Source organism: Nyctibius grandis, chromosome 1 (genome assembly GCF_013368605.1).
Source record: "Nyctibius grandis isolate bNycGra1 chromosome 1, bNycGra1.pri, whole genome shotgun sequence".
NCBI classification, from domain to species: Eukaryota; Metazoa; Chordata; class Aves; order Nyctibiiformes; family Nyctibiidae; genus Nyctibius; species Nyctibius grandis.
Window position 1 is genome coordinate 60,584,825 of NC_090658.1, and position 18,464 is coordinate 60,603,288.

General features: G+C 45.3%; 1 protein-coding gene across 2 annotated transcripts in view; it reads left to right on the forward strand.

The window, feature by feature from the left end:
* Positions 1-2,174: 2,174 nt before the first annotated feature.
* Positions 2,175-18,464, forward strand: part of ARID1B (AT-rich interaction domain 1B) — a 341,543-nt gene continuing 325,253 nt past the window's right edge. For both annotated transcript variants that reach the window (XM_068408105.1, XM_068408190.1), the window contains exon 1: positions 2,175-3,765. In XM_068408105.1, the coding sequence (XP_068264206.1) occupies positions 2,248-3,765 (1,518 nt within the window). In that variant the 5' untranslated portion in view covers positions 2,175-2,247. The remainder of the gene's footprint in view (positions 3,766-18,464) is intronic.

Below are 18,464 nucleotides of genomic sequence, written 5' to 3' on the forward strand. Positions count from 1 at the left end.
TTTTCTACTAGCATGTAACATTTTTGCACTTGCAAAGAGTACCAAGAAAAAAAAAAGAAAAGAAAGAGAAATATACAGCTGTAACAGAAGTATTAGCAAGATGTACTTGACGAGCGCTGAGACTTTTCAAAACTAACTCCATAATGGAAATAGGAATATTTCTGACTTTTCAGACAGAACTAAAAATAATAGACACTGGAATCACACTGTTCATACATTTATCAATAATCTTTGCATGTAATTCAACATTATAGCATGAAGCTTCTGCGCTTCAGTGTTTTCACAGTGGATTCAAAAAGCCCACCTACTCATGACAGCATCGTTCTTGATATGCTGCACTTTTCTCTACCATTATTATTGAATCTCCTATTTACCCATTTTGAAATTTGAAAACATGCGTACCCTTAACAGAGCGCATAAATATATTCATTTAAAACAGCGTGGTTTAAACCCTTACTATATTGAAAACGTTTGCTAACATCCCCGTTTGCTATATTCATAGCCAAGTATTTGATCTCCCAAGTGCTCTCCTTAGTTGAACGTAGTGTGTGACTATTACCTTTTCTTATACTAGGGTATCATTTCTATTAAGATAGTTATAAAAAAACCTTCAAACCGTTCTGAAGGATGGCTCAAAAATGTAGGTCAGCAGCAGCAGCTCTCCATTTGGAGCGTGAGTTACTCGGCTTACGTATTTTGATTTTTCTGTTACTACGTTTTCATGTGTCTTGTGCGTACTGGAGATGATATTGTTTGGGGAAACAATTATGAGACCGAAAACGTCTCACTCTCCTTGATCGACTCCTGTTGATCTGCAAATAAGTACACGGAACATATTGAAAACAGCCCTATATATAAAAGCATCATCAGTGCAAATGACCGTTAGAATTTGGAGACAGCTGGGCAATGGGGACAACTGCGAAGATGCTACCGCTACAGAATTTTAGGTTAAATTTTATTAACCGCCTGCACACACAATATAAATCTTCGTGGAGGGGAGGGAAAAAAAAGAAAAAAAAAAAAAAAGTCTTATTTTTCCGCGACACAGCAAAGGTTTCCCTGCCCTGGGAATACAACGAGGCGGCTTTTGAGCAGGACACGCGGGGCTGGGGTGCAGCGTGCGCTCCCCGAAGTTTGACCGACCCCTCTGCACCGGCACACCTGGACCCGGGGCACCGCGTTTGCGGCTGCCCCTTCGCCTCCCCACCGGCCCGCGGGCAGCGCCGCCGGCGGCGCACCCCCACCCCCCTCCCGCCCCGCGGCGTTCGGCGGCCCGGGGCGCCCGGCCCGACCCTTCGCCTAGGACCAACCCCCCCGCGCCCTCCGGACCGCCTCCTCCGCGCAGCCCGCAGGGTGCCCCGCGCCGGCCGCCACCCTCGGCGCGCACGGGAGCAGGGGCAGCACGGGGGGCCGCGCCCCCCCCGGCCCGCCGCGCTGCTGGCGGCGGCGGCGGGGAGCGGGAGCCGGAGCCGCGCGGAGTCCAGTCCGCGTTTTGCGAGTGCGCGGGAGCGCTGGGGGCGGAGGGGGCGATGGCTGCCGGCGCTGGCCCGCTCGCTCGCTCCTGCCATGCTGGGCCCGCGCGGCTCCGCCAGCCGAGTGTTTACCCATATCCGGGTTAGGGAGGAAAGGAGGAAAAAAAAAGAAAAAAAAGTTTTATTTAAACCTGAACAAAAAAACTTTCAACATGAAATTACACAGCAGGAACAGGCACAGACCGTAAGGCGTTCTTACCATTTCTAATCTCAACCACGGACTCGGGGAGGGAAATTTCTGTAATTTGGAGCGTGCGGAGCGGTCCGCAGGGGATACTCTTGGCTCAGTCAAGTCCCTTCCCCGGCCGCTTCTCTTTCTGCCCGTGTCCTCTCCCTCCCCCCACCCTTTCTCGCCCCCCTTTTTTGAGGGTGGGGGTCTATTTTTTTTCCTTTTTCAATTTTTTCTTTTCTTTTTTTTTTTTTTTTGGTAGTTACTATTACCAGTTACTAATTTCTCCGGACTCGCAATGTTGCGATGATCATGGCCGCGCAAGTTGCAGCGGCTCCAGCGGGTGCGAAAAACAGCAAGGGCAAAGCCCCGAGCCTGCCGGGCGGCCTGGGCCCGGAGCGGGGCTCGGGTGGGGCCGCGGCCGCCGCGGGGGCTCCCGGGCCGGGCCCCGTGCTGGGGGTCGGAGAGGGGAGCCCGGCCGGCGGCAGCAGCAGCGTGAATAATGTAGATCACCGTCTCCTCCACCACCACAGCGAGCCACTGAACATGGCCAATAACGCGGCTCCCGCCGCTGCCGCCGGTAACAACAACAACAACAACGCCAGCGGCGGCGGCGGCTCCTCCTCGGAGCCGGCTCTGAAGGAAGGTGGAAGCTCCTCGGCGTTATCTTCATCTTCTTCGTCTTCTTCCTCCTCCTCCTCCTCCTCCTCCAACCCGGGCTCGGCCATGGAGACCGGGCTGCTCCCCAACCACAAGCTGAAGAGCGTCGGAGGCGATCACCCCGCCGCGCCGCCCCACCACCACCATGCCCACCACCCGCATCACCATGCCCACCACCACCATGCCCACCACCCGCACCACCACCACCATGCACTACAGCAGCAGCTAAATCAATTCCCGCCGCCGCCGCCGCAGCAGCCGCCGCCTCAGCACCATCCCGTGCAGAATAACAACAGCAGCCTCGGCGGCAGCGGCAGCAACAACAACGGCGGTGGCGGTGGCGGCGCTGCTCAGCCCAGTGCAGACATGGAGCAGCAGCAACATGGAGGAAAAGACAGTGTTTTGGGCGCTCAGGCCGAGCCCCCCCAGCAGCCGCAGCAAATGCTGAATAAAGGCGCCGACGAGGAGGAAATGCCCGGCAAGATGGGCGAGCCCATCGGCGGCCGCTACGATCACCCCGGCTTGGGACCCCTGGGCGGACAGCAGCAGCCCCAGCAGCCGCCCCCGAGCGCTGGGAGCGGCGGCGGCGGCCTCGGCGGCGGCGGGAGCGGAGGAGGCGGCGGCGGCCCCTCCGCGGTGGGTGTCTCGGAGTTCAATAGCTATTATGGCAACGCTGCCCCTGCCCCTGCCAGCAGCGCTACGGCGAGCCGCGCCGGGCCTTGCTTTGATCAACATGGCGGACAACAAAGCCCCGGGATGGGGATAATGCACCCCACGGCGGCTCCCAACAGCATGGACCCCCTGCAAAACTCCCACGAAGGTTACCCTAACAGCCAGTACAACCACTACCCGGGCTACGGCCGCGGCCCCGGCGGCAGCGGCGCGGGCGGCGGCAGCGGCGGCGCGGGAGCTGTGGCGGCGGCGGCGGCCGCCGGGGCAGGCGGCGGCGGCTACGGGGGCTCCGCGGCGGGCTACGGGGTGCTGAGCTCCCCGCGGCAGGCGGGCGGCGGCATGATGATGGGCCCCGGCGGCGGGGCCGGCCTCGGCAAGGCTGCTGTCGGCGCGGCGGCCGGCGGCTTCGCGCGGTTCTCCGGACAGAACCAGCACCCGTCCGGGGCCACCCCTACCTTGAACCAGCTGCTCACGTCCCCCAGCCCCATGATGCGGAGCTACGGCAGCAGCTACCCCGACTACAGCAGCCCCAGCGCCCCGCCGCCGCCGCAGCCCCAGCCCCAGGCAGCGGCGGCCGCCCCGGGAAGCCAGCAGGCAGCGGCGGGCATGGGCATGGGCAAGGACATGGGCGCCCAGTACGGAGCGGCAAACCCGGCCTGGGCAGCGGCACAACAAAGGAGTCACCCGGCGATGAGCCCTGGGAACACCGGGCCGGCCATCAGCAGGACCCAGGTAACCCCCCGCGCTCCATTAACGACGGCTCCCCGCCTCCGTGCCACTCGTGTCGAGGTCTTAGTTTGTTCAGATTCACTTTTTTCCCTCCCCTCTAACCCCCTCTTTTTTTTCCTCCCTCTTTTTTTTTTTTCTTTTTTTCTGCCCCCCCCTCCCCCCTCCGGGCCAGTTCTGCTTCTCGCTGCCCCCGTAGCAGGGGCGAGCGGCGCACAATGTGCGGCCCCGCTGGGGCTGGAGGCACGGGAGTGCGGCTTTCGCTGCCGAAATTAGGTTGCTCTCAGACCCAATTAATATTTTTTTCCCTCCACTTCGAAACAGCGGCGGAGGGACGCGGGGCGCAGAGGACAGGCGGCTTGGGACGGGGGGTGGATTTTGTAACCGGAGTGTCGGACGCGGGGGGCTCCCGGGGGATGACGTCCATTATCTTCCACGGGGCTTTATTTTTTTTCCCTTCTTTTTTTTTTTCTCTTTCTTTTTGACCTGTGATTTTTTTGAACAGAACGAGTTGCGCCGTTGCGCGCTCCGAGCGAATTAGTTTGTCGCCGGCGGAGTTACCGCAGTGGGATGCGCGGAACGCGGCCGGGCGCCTTTTTTTTCTGTGGGAAGAGCGCGCGGGTGTGCGTGTGTGTGTGCACGCGTGTGCTCTCGCGTGCGTGCGCGCCTGTGCCCGCGCGGCGCGGGCCGGGGCGCGTGGGGTGCCTGGGGCCGCTGGCCTGAAGGCGAGTTTCCCACCACCAGCCGTGCACCTTAACTGTGTTTCTCCCCCTCCCATCCAAACACACGCAGAAATCCAAACCGGGGGTGAAAAAAAGGAAAAAAAAAAAAAACAAACCCACAAAACAAAAAGAACGGAAAGTCCTTGGCGTCAGTAAAGGGGAGCGGGCACCGGGCGGGCCGCCACCCCCGCCCGCACCTCCCTGCCCCAGCCCAGTAACTCCGCCGATCGATCCACCGATCGATCGATATATAGGCGCGATGATGGCGGGGCGGCGGGCCGCGGCGCAGGGCTTTTCCGGGGCGGGCGCGGCGGTGCGTTGCGGGGAGCCGGCGGGGCGGGAGGCCGAGCGCCGCTGGCCGGCCGGTCCCGAGGAGCAGCCGGGTCTCCTCCGCCAGGTTCGGAATTTGAATTGTGGAGGTAAACCGGCTGCAACCGTCTCCAGACAGCTGCCTCCGAGTTGACATCTAATCTGCCATCTGATTGGCTCCCCGCTCGCCATTGGGCACCTCGCGCCGCTGATGTAAATAGCAGTGCCGCGCGGCGCAGGCACACAAACCCCCGCCACAAATAACAGCCGCCAGTCGCGCCGCCGGGGCGAGGTGGCGCGGACGGCCGCGGCGGGGGGGGGGGGGGGGGGGCGGCCGGCCGGCCCGCCCGGGCCGGGGGGGTCGCACACACGGCCTCCGCACCGGCCGCGCGGGCCACCGGCGCGGTGACCAGGCAGGGGCATCTCCCCGCTCCGTCCCCTTCCTCACCCAGTTCGGTTGGGTGGCGGGGTGTTTCCGGGCATCGATTTTTTTTTTTTTTTTTTTTTTTTTTAGATTTTTAATTCTATGCTAATTGGAGGCGGCAGGGGAGTATCTTGTAATAGCAGCGCTTGGACTGAGGATTCGGGATTGCAAGTTGCGCTTGTGTCTCTAAAAACGTTTTACTGATGTTGCAGTTTACGGATATTATGCAAGGGATTAAATTTAAAAAAAAAAAAAATCTATTCCAAATACGAATTTCGTTAAATTTCTGTTAGCTTGATACCTAACCTGTGCGTGCCTCTTAAAAATCCCTTGTTTGCATGTAGCTGCTCTAGGTGAGAAAACGCCGTGTGTTGTACAAAGGGAAAAAGGACCCGTTCCGTCAGAGGTTGCGTTCGTTTCATCGCCGCAACGAACCCAGATATTCGGGGGAAAACATGCTTTTGCGTTTGAATTGTGGTTAGGATGCTTCAAGAAGCACCGGGAGCTGTTGATCTCGTTATTTTTCTACACAAGTGCGAGATTAAGCTTGAATTCTCAGTAGGAAAGTGAACTGCGTTAAATGGAGTAGTGCATTAGAATTTTATGGGTTTCTTTTCCCCTCAACAAAATCTTTCTATTCAGAACTGTTAAATGTTTTAATAGCTTTTAACGACGACGAGGACTGACAGGAACAAATGCAGGTGTATGCTTTTGGGGTCCTCAGACGGCTGGATCTCTCCGTAAAGTAACAGACAGAACCTGGAGAAAACATCAGTTAATATCGTGAACGGTGTATTAATCCTGAAAAAATAATAATAGAAACCCTCGATGGGCTGGCTGTGCACGTGTTTGTCTACTTCCAACAGACCACTCTGGTCATGTTTTTAGTTTTTATTCCATTTCCTTTCTGCTTCTTCCAGGGAAATAAGATTTTTCTTTTTGTGTTATTTTTTACCTTTTTTAATTTGCACTGCTAAAAGGGTCACTGGAAGCCATGAGGTAATGAGGCCTCATATACATAACCTTTTATAATTAATTTGAAAGTATTTGCATTGTCTGCTTGCTTTTAAACACAGGCAGTTTAGAATTTATGGCTTTAAAAGCTAGGAAAATAGTTGTCAGATAGACACAGTACATGTTCGTTCAGAGTGCTATTTCTTCACAGCAGAAATTGTTTAAAGTATTCTATTTTTATTGGAGGAGTGAGAGTAAATTCATTATGTCCTCAGTATGACCCTTAGAAATACTTCCTTATATTTATGGGTTTGTGTCCTCTCTTCACAGATTTCTTCTCTTTTTTTTTTTTTTTTTTTTTGGGTACCATAAGAATTAGAATGCAGCTTAGAAAGAATAGTCTGGCAAAGGCACAATTTCTTTGATTTTTTTTTTAGAATTTTATTTTTCTTAACATAATTGTCATATAGGCAGGTCATCAGTGTTCTTTCTATTACGATTTTTCCATCTAACCAGTAAGTGATTGAGATAAGAAATTTTCTTAGATTTTGAATTAATACTTTTTAATGTATAAAATAGGTTCTGTCAAATAAAAAATACTTACTATTAGCCTACAGAACACAATTTGTACACTGGTTTTTATTTAATTCCCACGTGTCAATCTCTATGTATTTTATATCATTAAGTAGAGAAATTGATTGCTTTTTGAAAGAGAAAAATGGATTATTCAGTCCAGTGTTTGAACAGAAGGCTTTCCTTTATTTTTTAATAATCATCTGTGTGTATACTCTGTATATGTGTATGTACACATTAGAATATACTCACTTGTCATGTGTCTTTGCAAAGCAGATGATGATTGGCCCCTACGCCTATAAGAAGCTATTGTGCTGCGAACAGAGAAAAAAGGACTGTCAGTAGGCTACTACATCAGAGATGCTTGTTCAGGAAATTCTTGCCTCAGCATGGGTAATTTTTGTAATATGCAGAACTGCAGCATCCCACTCTGAACTGACTTTTGTGTTTGTCCAGCCGATTAAATTATTTAAGACAATTTTGCTTCCATTTCATTTAATCGCCTTACCCAGTCGTGAGACGAGATGTGAGCTTGAAGAAGAGGCCTCTTACTTCTGAAGAAACACGTTTTCAAAGCAGATGGATATTGCTCATGCGGATATATTGATTTGATTGTGGAGGAGTTGTGTGATGCTAGTACAGTACCTTGTCATTCAGTTATTTTGATTATTGATTAATTCCTTGGCAGCGTACAGATATTTAGAGTCCTGAGGCTCCTTTTATTCTTCACTTCTGATTTGCACTGCAGTAGCTTAACACATTAGCTGGCCTCTGTACGCTTTGTGTACATCTTTCTCCTTTGTGCACGTGTGTAAGATTTACATACATCTATACGCAAAGAGAGAACCTGGGTCTTTTCAGGAGTACCTGTATAGCATAAGGTATATAGCAAGTGTTAGAAAAAAAATCTGTCGAGCTGCTCTGAGTTTGTGTGTGTGTCAGTCATTTGTTTTGCAGCAGGGAACCTCGGAATATGCCTGATTCTGCAGCTCTTTTTGTGTTAAATAGATTGCCTGTATTGGGAGTTCTGGCTAAGCCAGGGCTGCAGAATCATGTCCTGTGCCTGAAGGCCATTAAACAGCTGTTGGTGTGGTGAATAGATTCTTGATGTCTCAATGGGAGAATAAAATATATTTTTTCCCTGTGCATTTTCAAATAAACAGTTTAGTATTCACATAGCTTCTATTTAGAAGTAGCAAATAGCAATATTCTCCGTTAGTAGCATCTATATATATATTACGACCGTATATTTGACACTTTGTGGTTTGGTGTTCAGTTATTGGTTTCTGTAGTAGCGCTTATGCCTACACGTTGAACAGCAGGACCCTGTGTATGAGATACAATAAAGAAAGAGAGATGCAAACCTGTCTACTCTATTGCTGCTTCCATCGTGTAAGGATTGTACAACTAAGCAGTTGATTACTGTCTTTTTGGCATTCTGATTCAAATCTGTGGAGATGAAAACTAAGGCATTTAATCCACTGCTAAATTTTGTAGTTACATATGTAACAAAATTTTTGAAATTACTAAGCACGGTCTGTTAGGTAATGCTGTTTCATTCTGAAATAGTATCTTAGTTAAAACTAGATGAAATTCGTGCAATGAAAACAAGTTTCAATAGCTACTGATAGTTCTTTCTTACTTTTGCATCTCAAATATTTTATCATAGGTATTTTGAAATTCTCATTTGATGCATGAGAATGACAGTATTTATCCTTACGTCCTTAAAATTGTACCTATGTCCTAACTAGTTACATTTCAGTAATTCTTCAAAGTGTGCCATTTATCAGGAGGCTTTCAAGATTCTCTGTGGATATGTAAAGCAGTGTTGCCACACTCGCTGTGTGTGCATGCTCAAGGCTGCAGAATTTCAGTAGCATGTGTTTGTGGTAGGCTAACTTGCTAGAATATATTTTAGAATTGTGATTATTAAGGTACTTGGGAAAAAAAACTTTTCTTTCAATTTTGGGGCTATTTACATAGTGCTAAATACACGTTTTAGTAGGATTGAATGAGGACTTTAATTAAACTTAAAAGTATACCTTAGTGGTTTTCAAATTTGTTTTGAAAACTAGTAATAGAAAAGTGGTACTAGGCAGTGTTGTTTTTGTATCACTTGGTGCTGAGAGAAGCAAATAAATGTAATACATTAAAATCTTGTGCAGCCAGTTGTGTTAGAGTAAAATTTATTTTAGAGAAGCCTTACCTGTTACTAAATTTAAATATTATTTTAGGAAACCTGTAAGGTTTTTGTACATCTAGTGTTATGCTTTGCCGTTCAGATCATAAGGTTACCTTTTGAATTTTTCTGTTATCCAATTGTACCTATTCATGCTCAGTTTTACACACAAATGCTGATGTGCTGGCGCAGTGCTGGGGGCTTGTGTTCCAGGTGGGCTGGAGGATTTCTGTTGTTTTACTTCCAGTTCTGAGAGTGTGGCATCCAGTGATCTGCCAGGAACATGTCAACTCCAAAAGGGCCAAACCCATGCAGGGTGGTGTTCCACTGCAGTCGAGGAATCCTCAGGGATGAATGTATCCCAGGATATCTATGTAATTTGTGAACAGGGCATTTAGGGGACAGTAGATGGCTAATTTGTACAGGATTACTTTTAACTACCTTTATTTTCTCAGTAACAACGTTCCAAGTACTTTTGATGTTTACATTGTCTTTCTAGTGTGCCTTGCACTGGAGTACAAGGCGCTTCTTCCTGTTGTACAAGGTGGGGAAACTGAGGCACATAACGCACACCTTCCTTCAGGCAGGTAGACCTTGGCACAAGCGATAAAAGAGGTCTCTCAGAAATAAATAGGCTTTTGGTACCACAAACTTTAGCTTCTGAATAAATCCAGTCTTACTATGAACACATTCTGTTCTGGGAGAATTTAAGCTGTGCAGGCATCTGTGCAGACAACTGAGAAGACAAATGACTGAGCGAAACGAGGGATTTGTCTGCCGTGTCAATATAGTCACCTTAAACTAAAGGCATCGTCATCTAAAATTCAAGTATTCCTCGCGCTGTTTTATCATTATGTACTCAGTGTCACCTATATAAAGTCACCGGATTTCTCATAGAAATTAAACTCTGAGGAAGACTGAGTTGAACAAGTGCCCAGGAGCTTAGCTGGTGTTGCAGAACTTGCCTTCAGATGAATATGATGTACAGAGCACAAGTATGTGCTGGGGGGGGGGTGTGTGTGCACAGGCTTCCTTGCCACCAAGTCCGGTTGTTTTATCTGGCAGATAAATTGTCTTCATTTTTAAAGAGAACAAATTTGATACAGAAATCACAATTGTTTAAAGATCGCTTTTCGTATGGGAATTGTTCTCACTGCAAATATAAAGGACCTTTTAGCAAACTTTGTATTCCCTATATAGGTAGCTTACTTCCATCTGAAGGCAGCTGTAACCATTTAGAAAATTCTGTAGCCTAAGATCATTATCCTGATGCTATTGGCAAAATGTTTCATTTATGTTTATTAAAACCAATGTGAAATCTGTGTAAAAGTTTTCAGCGGGTTTGAAAGGGTGTTGGTATATTGTGTGTTTATATTCCATGTAGAATGGAAATGTTAATTTCCTTATAAACTACCAAACCAAGTCATAAGTCTGCTGAATTTCTAAGTGGGTAGTGGCCAATTTGTGGATATAAAACAGAGTTTGATGGTTCTGCAGTCTGTGTAAGGAATTGCTTTCGGTACAGAGCTATCAGTGTTTGATCAACTTGTATATTACTTCTTGCATTTGAGTCATGGTGGGTTTAGTAACTGTGTCAGAAGAACTGAGCATGTGTAGAAGTATGTAATCTGTTTATTAGTTTCCTTTCTCCAATTTCAAGAGCTATTAGTTAGTTTATCTGTTGCACCTGAACTCACCCAATTGCCAAAGGGTATTCTGCATGTAAGAATTCACTGCTGTGCCCTGTCTGCCCCCCTGCTTTGTAGCCTTCTCAGACTTGAAAAGATACTGAATTCAGGTTTGTGATCTGATAATTGTTTATGAAGACATCCATCGGAGCAATAGGCCCTCTGACACTTCCATCTGTAGGGCTGTGTCACTGATTTCCCCCTGCCACCCCCATCAGTCTCTTTCTGACCATTGCGGGGGGGTGGGGAAGGAATTTTATGCTAATCTTTTTTCTGCCTTTTTTTTAAAGAAATTAGATGTACATGGGATTTTTGGTTTTTACTTATTTTCTTTAGCATGTTTGCTAAAAAATAATAATAATGAAAATGGGAAAAACTCATTTGTAAACTTTTTTTTTTTTTAGGGGGTAGTGTTAGTTGTGTTGCTAATAGGGTCTTGTAAGCTTCTGCTCTAAAATGTTGCACTCAGGATTCTTTTTTCCTGTGAGAGCTTTGTTTGGAATTTATTTTAGGTATCTACTTACTCAAAAAAATAAATCTTTTATAGCAGGGGTTTCTGTTGGATGTTAGTCATTTTTTACCTGTGTTAGTTACAAAATGGTTTTGATTCTGCCAAGTTACTGAACCAATTTATTTGCCTTTTAAAGACCACGTGGCCAGGTCCACTGTGAAGTTCTGTTGTAGCTACATAGGTTGGGGGAATTAACTGCATCCTTGACTAAGGGTTGCAGCAACCCCTTTTGTATTTAGTGTACCCTTGGGGTGGTAGTGTATCTGCACTGGCAGAATAACAGCCTTTGTAAGTAGCCTCTCCGGAGGGGTTTACAGGTATGGCTGCTAAGATAGAGGTAACTTGCTGAGTTTTTCACAAAGTAGATAGTTCCACAGCATGTTTTGGTCATGTTTTAAAAGTGCAATGTGGTCTGTATTATGCAGCAAAGAGGGGGCTGTCTTACTGTAGTGCAGTCCCTGGTATAACTGGCTTTCACACAAGGACCTGAAGTTTGAGCATGGTTGTTTTTTGTTTGTTTGAGTAAAGAAAGAAAATTGGTTCAGAAAATCCCAAAAGGAGAGATCCTGTTTTAAAACATAATTGTAGTCATGTGTGCCATTCCCAGTGTGGACATGGCTTAATTCACAGATTGATTGAAGTGGAATAGTGCCTTCTTTACACAAGCAGTGAATTCAGCCGTGGTAAGTAAATTATGTGACTTCAGGAAAATGGCTTTAGTATAGGATTGGTGCAGGAATTCTGGATAGCTGTCTGCTGACTGCATGATCTAAAGGTACCTGGTTTTACTGTTGGATAGCTCAGTTTCCCTATGTTAAAATAAGGATACTATTTGCCTTATTTAATTATTTGAGTTTGATGTGCAGTTTTAATTACAGTGTCGCGCAGAATAAACAGGCAGCCTCAATAGTACTTGTGTGTGAAGGTATCCAGTCTGCAATGCACCTTCCTCTCTCTGTTTGGATGGGATCTGAGACTAGGTGTTCCCAACATTCATCATGTTATTTGGTTAGCTTGTCAGACTTACTTGTTTGTAAGCAAGATACTGAAACATCAGCTCTGAAAATTTATTTTGAAAGCACAAGGACAGGATTTGTAGTTCTTAAATTTTATTCTTTAAAGTTAAAGATAAGGAGGTTTGTTTTGACAGCATCAAAGGAATATGCTGGTTTATTTGCAGTCTTTGATTTGGGTGAAATGTATGGAGTTCTTTATTTTTTTGCGTAGCAATTTATGTTTTGAATATTTTGGATATTCTGTTTATATGAGGTGGTAGTATTGATGCCTTACTTTCAAGCATGATTTATGGAAAATAATTGTGCTTTTGTGTTTGTTTGTTTTTTTTTTTTTTAATTCAGTGTTTCTTAGTTGTGTGAAATTCCCAAGTCGAAAAATTAGAATGTTCTTTAGACCTGTTGCTGTTTTAAGATATTTACAGATGGTCGTAGATAGAGGCTACTTAAAGAAATATTTCTGGAAAAATACAGGTAAGTGTGTTTGAGGTTGCTTTAGTTGTGTACCAGCAATAGCAAAATAATTTTGCTTGGCAATATTACTTGCATTTGAAAGTCCTTCTTTCAGCAAGGTGGGTTTCTGCAAGGCAGATAACTTCATGGTGCCCTGTGTGCAGCGGTAATGAAAAGTGCAGGGAATATATAGATAGCTGTTAGCTGGTTGTGTTGTTTTCCGTAATTTGTCTTAAACTGAAGTTTTGCTTGACTGAGGGGTTTCCAGCCTGCAGAAACGCTGACTGGGGACTGAGGTTTCCCCGGGGAGGAGAGCGGGCTGGGTTCTGGGGCAGACGACAAACGTGGTATTTGTAGCGTCTGTAAAAGTTTCACACATGAAGCAAACTACTTAGCTTGTATAGCGTCACATGATCAAAATATTTTCCCCCTTGCCGCTGCCAGAAGCTATCTATTGCTTTTCAACAATCTCGCTTGTCGGGCAGCAGGCCAGGGAGTGCGAGGCGGCCCCTTACGTGAGCTGCTCCATTCTTCACCTCCCGGCTGGAGTGCCCTGACCTTCACATATGGAGATTAGCCATGTGCGCCCTCAATGGAAACTTGCTGCCGCAGGAAGAAAGGGGTGGTGGGTTGGTGGTTTTGTGTTGGGTTTTTTTTCTTTTTATTCCTCGGGAAATCTGACAGCCATTCATCCCTGACCTGGGCAGAGGTAACGCAAGGAAATGGGATTGCAATGGCATGCGGGGCAGCCGTGGGGGGAAAGGGAAGGCGGTCCCGGAGGTGAGCGGCTGCAGGAGATGAGAGTGGAAAGGCAGAAGTCTGGGGAACACTTTATTTATTTTGAGTGGTAGTTCTTGACTGCGTGTCACTTTGCTGCCTTTCGAAGGAGGTTTTCTCCCATGCGACCCTCTGCCTTCACATCTTCAAAACAATGTTACACAGAGTATTTCAAGCAGTTTTAAGTGACACTTTTTTTTTACATTAAAGTTGTATTTTTGCTAATAAAGAGATACTGTATTTGATTGTCTTGTATGTTATATTTTGGTTTACAATATATATTTTTTTTTCTTTGAAATCCTGAAGCTAACGCACATCACTTGTGATAGTCCCCCCAACCTGGCACAAAAGCGTTTTTCCTGCTAAGAAACTGTAGGAGCTACTACTTCAGTGATTTTTTTGAGATTTTTAACTTTGTAAAATACTCTCTTTGTTGTTGTTGAACATGTGGTATGCAAATACAGGGGAGTATAGCGCTACAAAGTATTTTGTTGTGGTTTTTTTAAGTATTAAAAACACATTTTGCTTTTCTAATAAACCCCATAACCAGACCTTTTAATGTTTTAATATAAATAGCAATTACACTAACTGAGATGCAACCACAATGAAAAAAAACCATTTAAAATCATTCAGAAGAAAAGTTCCCAACTTAATTGAGCTCTTCCTTTAAAGAGGAGGGGCTGATTAGGCAGCATCTGCAGCAAAGTCTTGCATTTTAGAACAGTCTTCTTGAAGTGCTCAATGTGTTGGCGTAGTTGCCAACATTTGAAAATAAAGAAAAAGATTATTCCAAGAATTAGCTAGGGATCTGAGGGCTACCGCAGCCTAAGCTGTCGAGAGTTTTATGTGTGAATGCTGGTGACAACTGGAACGTTTTCTGGATGAATTGAGACCCTCAAAAAGTTTTGGGTTTAGGTACACGGGTTGGTTGGTACACTCATATATCGGGGTAGCATTTAGGAATTTGGTTGTTCACGAGGAGCTTGCTGAATGTGGCACTTTGTGAACAAGCAGCGGAGAGGGATTGCCTGCCCCAGGAAGACTTTGTAGAGCCCCCCATTCCTCCCTTTAGTTCTTCACAGCTCATTTTAATAATAATAATAACACCACCCTTTGTTGTTAGGAGGAAGGTTGGGGAGGGCCTGAGTGAGCTGTTACTTTGCTAGAGTGTGGTTGGCAGAATGGTGGATGCATTTATCTACTTTTTCTGGCGATACTAACACTTTATGTGTCAGCTCTGTTGTGGGATATGGTTGCTCAAGGCTTTTCCTCTACTTTTTCTCCTGTGGGGAATGAAAGATTTATTTATGGATTATTTACTTCTGTCTCACTTCTTTCCTTCCCAAAGTTATACTACTTTCTTTCATCCAAAAGTCATCATCTTTTTTTGCTCCTTGGTCTTGTGATACTTCTTTTTCCTTCTTTAAATGTTATCCCCAAATTCTTATCTTTCTCACTTTCTGAATCATGAGCATGATGGAAAAGCCATCCTTACTGTCTTCTGCCATTTACAGTTGCATGAGAGTAGTGTGACCGTATATCCAGGGAGAAAATAGCTTTTGAGTGATCCTGGTACCCATCCCTCCCTCTGACTTGCATTTGCTCCTCTCTGTCCTCCCAAGGAATCTGTGCACAAAAGTTGTTGGGTAAAGTGCCTGTGCTAGCCAGCTTCCTGTGTAGGCACTTCTAGTGACCAGAGGTCAAGTTGCATTAAAAAAAAAAAAAAAGCCACCAAAACCCAAGACTTGGCAGTGTAGTAGGAAGAATCATACAAATAGTTATCCGTGGGTGATAGTGCTGGGTTTTTTTCAGGTTCCTCTAATGCTGATCCTCAGTAATAGCAGACTTAGAGAAGAGAGGGAAACAAACGAAGGAGACAAAACCAATCTGGAATGTAAATGTTGACGTGCACAGTTTCTTTACTTTCTACCTGGCATGGCAGCTGCAATTAAAAATCTCTCTATATTTGCCCAAAAGATATTTGAAAAGATGTCAGCATGAAAATTGAAGTGTGGTGTTGCTGTGTGTGTGGAAAGTGTAGAAAAAACAGGAACCGAGGAGAGGAAACACCGCATGTAATTGTGTATATTAAAGTAGTGAATATGATGTGTGGATGCAGTCTATGCAATTTTATAGTACCTGATACTTCATTTCCTAGGTTTCTTCTAGATTCTCCACAGAAGATTGGGGGTGTAGAAAGAAGCAACTGTCAACCATGGTTGTTTGTTGTTTCACTGTGTCATATTTTCTTTGGGGGGGATGTGGCTTGTTCAGATGGCAAATGAAGCCTCTTTAAAAAGTTAGTTAAGGTTGCATTGTTCTAGGAAAATATCTTAGGAATTCAAAGAACAAAGGCCAATTTCTTCTTGTAAGTCTCCAAATTCTGTTGCTTTACCTCTAAGAAGACCTAGATGTTTATGTGCAACAATTCTTGTTCCTTAAAAAAGAATCTCAGATTTACCTGTGATAGTTACTTCTCTTTAGGTTTGAAAAAGCTGAGTCTGACCTACCCTGTTTGTTCCTTCTCTCTACTCCTGCTTTTTAACATTCAGTTTAAATTTTTTCTTTGCTTGGGGTTGATGTCTTCCTTGAAGACATGGAGGAAGAAAGTAGGTGCTTTTTGTTAAAGGCTGCAGCTGGTCATGGCATCATAACAGAAGGTTCAAATACTTACAATTTCTGGTGACACTTTTACTTTCTTGAAGTCCTTGAACTCGCATAGGGTTGTCCATCCTAATTGAGCAAGTTGTCTCAGCCAGGGTTCCAGGAATAGGTAGAAATGTAGTTTTTCTCTCCAGAAGTGGGGTTATGTATCCTGCCGTAGACTGGAGGAGACAACGAACATGACTTTTTTTATTTTTAAGGTTTTTTTTCCAAATGTTTATCTGATACTAAGCATTCAGTGGCATGTTTTGTCTGTCATTTTTAGATTAATGCCTGGGAGTAAGCAAGGAATATTTTTTTAAATTGAGTTCATTCTTCACACATTCATCAGAAGATCCAAGTGGATATTCCTCAAAAAGGCAGCTTCTTATTCTTCTTGGCTTTTGAGGATCAGGGGCTGAAACAAAGAGCAAATTAGCAGGAGAAAGGTTGGAATGCATAAATGTATAGGAAAATCTGTTGAACTAAATGGACATGTGCCTTTTGTGTAGATACCAAGCCAGAATTTCTTTGGGGAAAACTGAAGAAAGCTTGAAAACCTTATTTGTTTACCTCTGCATCTTTCTGTAGCCTTTTGTTACACTCCTTGGGTACTCTTATCGAATTTTGTGTTACTAAAAGATCTTACACCAAAGGGTGAGTGTAGTGGTTGCCTGAAGCTGATCTAAGACTTCACTTCTGCTGAAAAGACCAGCCTCACCCTTTTATCCGCCCCCTGCTGCTTCCCGGTGTCATAAAGTGAGTGGCATCAGCTCGCTGATTCGTCTGAAAACTAACCCTGCCGCACAAAACCTGTGAATAGTTAGCTTTCAGCCAGATCATTGAGCTGATCTGACTTGCAGCACAATCTTTCCAGCACAGAGGTAAGGCAAGGGAGAGTGTGGCCAGTTCGTCTGAGAGTGGGGGTCAGGGCAGAACAGCCCCCTTTGGTCGTGGTACAGGCTTGTGTCAGCTTAAACTCATCATGAGACTGTATCTTCAGTGTAAAATTACTCTGTAAATAATGGTGGATATTTAATTTCTCAACGTTTCTCTAGAGCAGGGAGTCATTGATATCCGCCTCTTAAAAAGAAAAGAAGCTGAGGCAGTGAGTAAAAGATGGGTTTTTTTTCCCCCCGAGATGATAATTGTACAGAATACACTGATTGCAGTGGCCAAATAAGCCTTCAGTATCTTTGAAATACTAGATTTCAAAGGTGGGACTCATCTAACCATATGTATTGTGGGCATTTATACCTGATCTTTCCGTGTGGGCTTTTCTTTTCTCTGGTGTAAAGAAATAGTCATGTCTTGGTGTGAATCATCTCATCTTGAAGCAGACATGTAATGCAGGTCTAATGAGTCATGCTCCTAAAGTTACATGTTTTTCCTCTTGCTCTAGAGAAAGTCTAAGCCGATAAGCTCAGGTGTTGATGTCAAAGGGCAGGTGAAATTAATTCCTTTCACTATTTATAGTGTTTTCAAATCATACAGGCAAATGACTCCAGACTTTTGTTGGAGTTCTGGGCTAACCTTCCTCTCATTATCTTGCTAACCCATTAGAACTAATGGTTTTAATACCCATTTCCTGTTAAGCCCGATACCTTTCTTTTTTGTTGTCCTTTTTTATAATACTTATTCAGAATTTTTCCTGCTGTTGCTTTTCTTTTGATATGTTAAATTTTTGCATGTAAGAACTGTCAGTGTTTCTTTTCAAGCATATTTGCAGACACAAGGCATACTGGCAAATTTGAAAATATCAGGATGAGTTTCCAGATCAGTTGACCTTAACGCTTAGGTACGCAATTTCTGTACAGGGATGCAAGCTTTTGATTCGGAAATAGGGCGGCCATTTTGTTGCGTAGATGCTGCTTCACAGTCCACTGAAAACTCTTTGCCCATCGCTGGCACTTCAGCTGTGGCTAAGTGGGTACCTCTGGGAAGGAGCTGCCGTAGTGGTCCTCCTTGCCCAGCGCTGGCGCTCCCTGTGGCTCTGCAGCCCTCCTGCCCGTTGTTCAGCAAACCCGATGGGCACTTTGGCAGGGCTGAGGGGCTGTGCTGGGCATGGGAGGAAGGAAGGGGCAGCCCAGTCGAGGGATCTCTGCCACCAAGGGAGCTGGTGTCTGTGGGAGCGAACAAGGCGTGTTCGAAGTGCTGGGGATATATTCCAAAACCAATGTGATGAAACCCGGTGTAATGCTGAGGGATGAAATTGTTCAGAAGTACAAAAGAAAACATGATGATGCCTATCCTGCAAAGAGCTCTTTTTTGGCAATGCAATTTTTTACAAAACAGTTAAAGAGGAAAAAACACATTTTGCAAAAGGGATTTACCTGCATGTCCTGCTAAATGGTTACTGTAATCCTTAATTATCTCTAGGGTCACTTAACCTTTCTTAGTATTGTGTTTAAAATGCCCAAACTGAAGTATTACTGCTATTAATAATTTTGCTGACATCT